This window comes from Limulus polyphemus, unplaced genomic scaffold (assembly GCF_000517525.1).
Source record: "Limulus polyphemus unplaced genomic scaffold, Limulus_polyphemus-2.1.2 Scaffold6469, whole genome shotgun sequence".
Lineage (NCBI taxonomy): Eukaryota > Metazoa > Arthropoda > Merostomata > Xiphosura > Limulidae > Limulus > Limulus polyphemus.
The window spans coordinates 43719-45749 of record NW_013672079.1 but is presented as its reverse complement, the minus strand read 5'-3'; the positions used below and the strand labels follow the sequence as shown (position 1 = coordinate 45749).

The 2031-nt window shown below is 37.8% G+C and overlaps 1 protein-coding gene across 1 annotated transcript; it reads right to left on the bottom strand.

Annotated features, from left to right (window-relative positions):
- Positions 1-821: 821 nt before the first annotated feature.
- Positions 822-1697, bottom strand: LOC106473743. Its single transcript, XM_013934424.1, has one exon. It carries the CDS (start codon positions 1695-1697, stop codon positions 822-824), a length of 876 nt encoding a protein of 291 aa, XP_013789878.1.
- Positions 1698-2031: the final 334 nt, after the last annotated feature.

Genomic DNA, 2031 nt, shown 5'->3' with positions numbered 1-2031 from the left:
CTATAGGATGCCGCCCCCTTAGAAAACATTTACTTATTTATTTATGAAATAAATAAATATATATATAAGAAAGCAATGGCATATCAGACTGTTCCATTTTTTCTATCCTCTATTACTTTTTTCTACCGGTTTCGTGACTTCAAAGGTCACTGTTAAGGATATAATTTTACTTAGAATTTTTCTTTACCGTAAGTCTTAGTAACTGCTTTATTTTAGTATTTCTTGATATTGATCATATCTTCTTGTTATGCATTCCATTAATGGAAGGGACTCAGGCAGAAAACAGAAAGAAATTATAATTTCCAGGAAACAGAAGATGAAAAGGAAAAGGAAAATGAAGATATTATTTTGTGATCTAAACAGTATTATAAGAGATTTTTTTGAATTAAAGAAAAGTTGCATTTTGGGGAAGCTGAAACATTAAGTAAATTATGTAAAAATCAATTCAAGAGAATCCCACATTAATACCTTTCAAATTTGGGGGAAATATAATGAAGCTCTCTCAAATGAAGAAAAGAAAGAGACAACAAAATTAGAAATGGAAAATTTGAGGGTCGAAATTGAAGGTTTGGAAGTTAGAATGGAAAATTAAAAGATGAAATTCACAGAAATTGATTCGAAAATGTGGAATTTATTCAATGAAAGAAGGAAGAATCAGGGGCGTATCTACGGAAAATAGCGCCTATGGCAAACACTGAAATTGCGCTCCTGTCCAAACATCTGACACCCATCTTTTAGATAACTTTACCATAATATCACTTCAAAAATACAAGTCAAGCTCCTTAATCTTTTAATTAACAAATTATGGTACTACATGAAAATCACAACTGCACCTTCTGTGCTTTCACTGATGCAAGTTGGTCTATGATGTGCTCAAAGTCAGTTTCTTCTCTTTCCGCACTCAGCAGAGCAAGATCACATAGTCTGCCTTGACCCATGGAGGCCCTCAAATACGAAAGTATTAGTTTTAACTTGCTGAATGATCTCTCATAGCTAGCGATGGAAACTGCGATGGTTAGCATTATCTGAATAGCAATGTGAAGATTGGGGAAGACGCTCTCATCTCCATTCTGAACAATAAATTCGAGAAGCTCTTCGAGTCTTGATATTTTCATGTTGGCCCGACTTGATAGCAACATTCTGCAATCCAAAATTTCTTCATATAGCTGCTGTCCTTCAACATCAGAGCTGTAGAAATCGCCCAAATTTTCGCACTTCTTCTTTAGGTCGTTACTGTCGGCATTGAGAAGGAACCCAAGTTTGGCGTCAGTGTCGTGCAAACGCGCGAACCTTTCGTCCATTTCTCTGTGAAGATGGTCGAATGTTCCTTTCATAACTCTTTCCATTTTCTCCTTGGCTGTTAACCCAGCGTTTCTCGAGTTCTCATTAGCCATTCGTCTCTGACGTCTTTCAACTTCAATATTCCATTCTTGACAGAGACCGAGTCCTTCTTCGAGTGACTCACTAACCAACACTTCTCTTTCATCATCCAAATGATCTTGGAGGGCTTTCAAATCCAGGGCAGCATCGTGGAAGTTCATGGTAGGATCCTGCAGCCTCTTTTGAATACGGTCAATGTGAATGAGTACTTTGTTCCAAAATCCTAGCAAAGTCAGAAAATCGTAACTCAACATGCGGTTATAGAGCTGCCTTGCGTCACTTCTTGTTTTACTGGTCTCGTTTTCATTGTCTATCATGTCCTGGAGAAATTGAAGTCTCTCCACCTGGTTTCGAACTGCTTCTTAATAACCACAGGCACATCGTTTTTGAGTTTTTCCCAGCGCTGTGTTGAACAAGAGAAGAACACGTAGAGAGCTTCGATGATTCCAAAAAACATGACCATCATTGTATCCTGCTTGGCTGCATGTACACCCATCACGTTGAGTGAGTGATTGTCGCAATTCAGAGTAGGAAGTGGGTATAACTCAAGAAACTGCTCTTCATATAAGCCTTATGGTAGTTGATGGAATAGAAGCTTCAGCTGAGTTTATGCATTAGTGGCAGCCATTTTGTTTTCATAGCATTCCTCAG

Excerpts from the sequence above, each read along its gene's own strand:
- LOC106473743 (XM_013934424.1), bottom strand. The coding sequence starts at position 1,697 with ATGATAGACAATGAAAACGAGACCAGTAAAACAAGAAGTGACGCAAGG.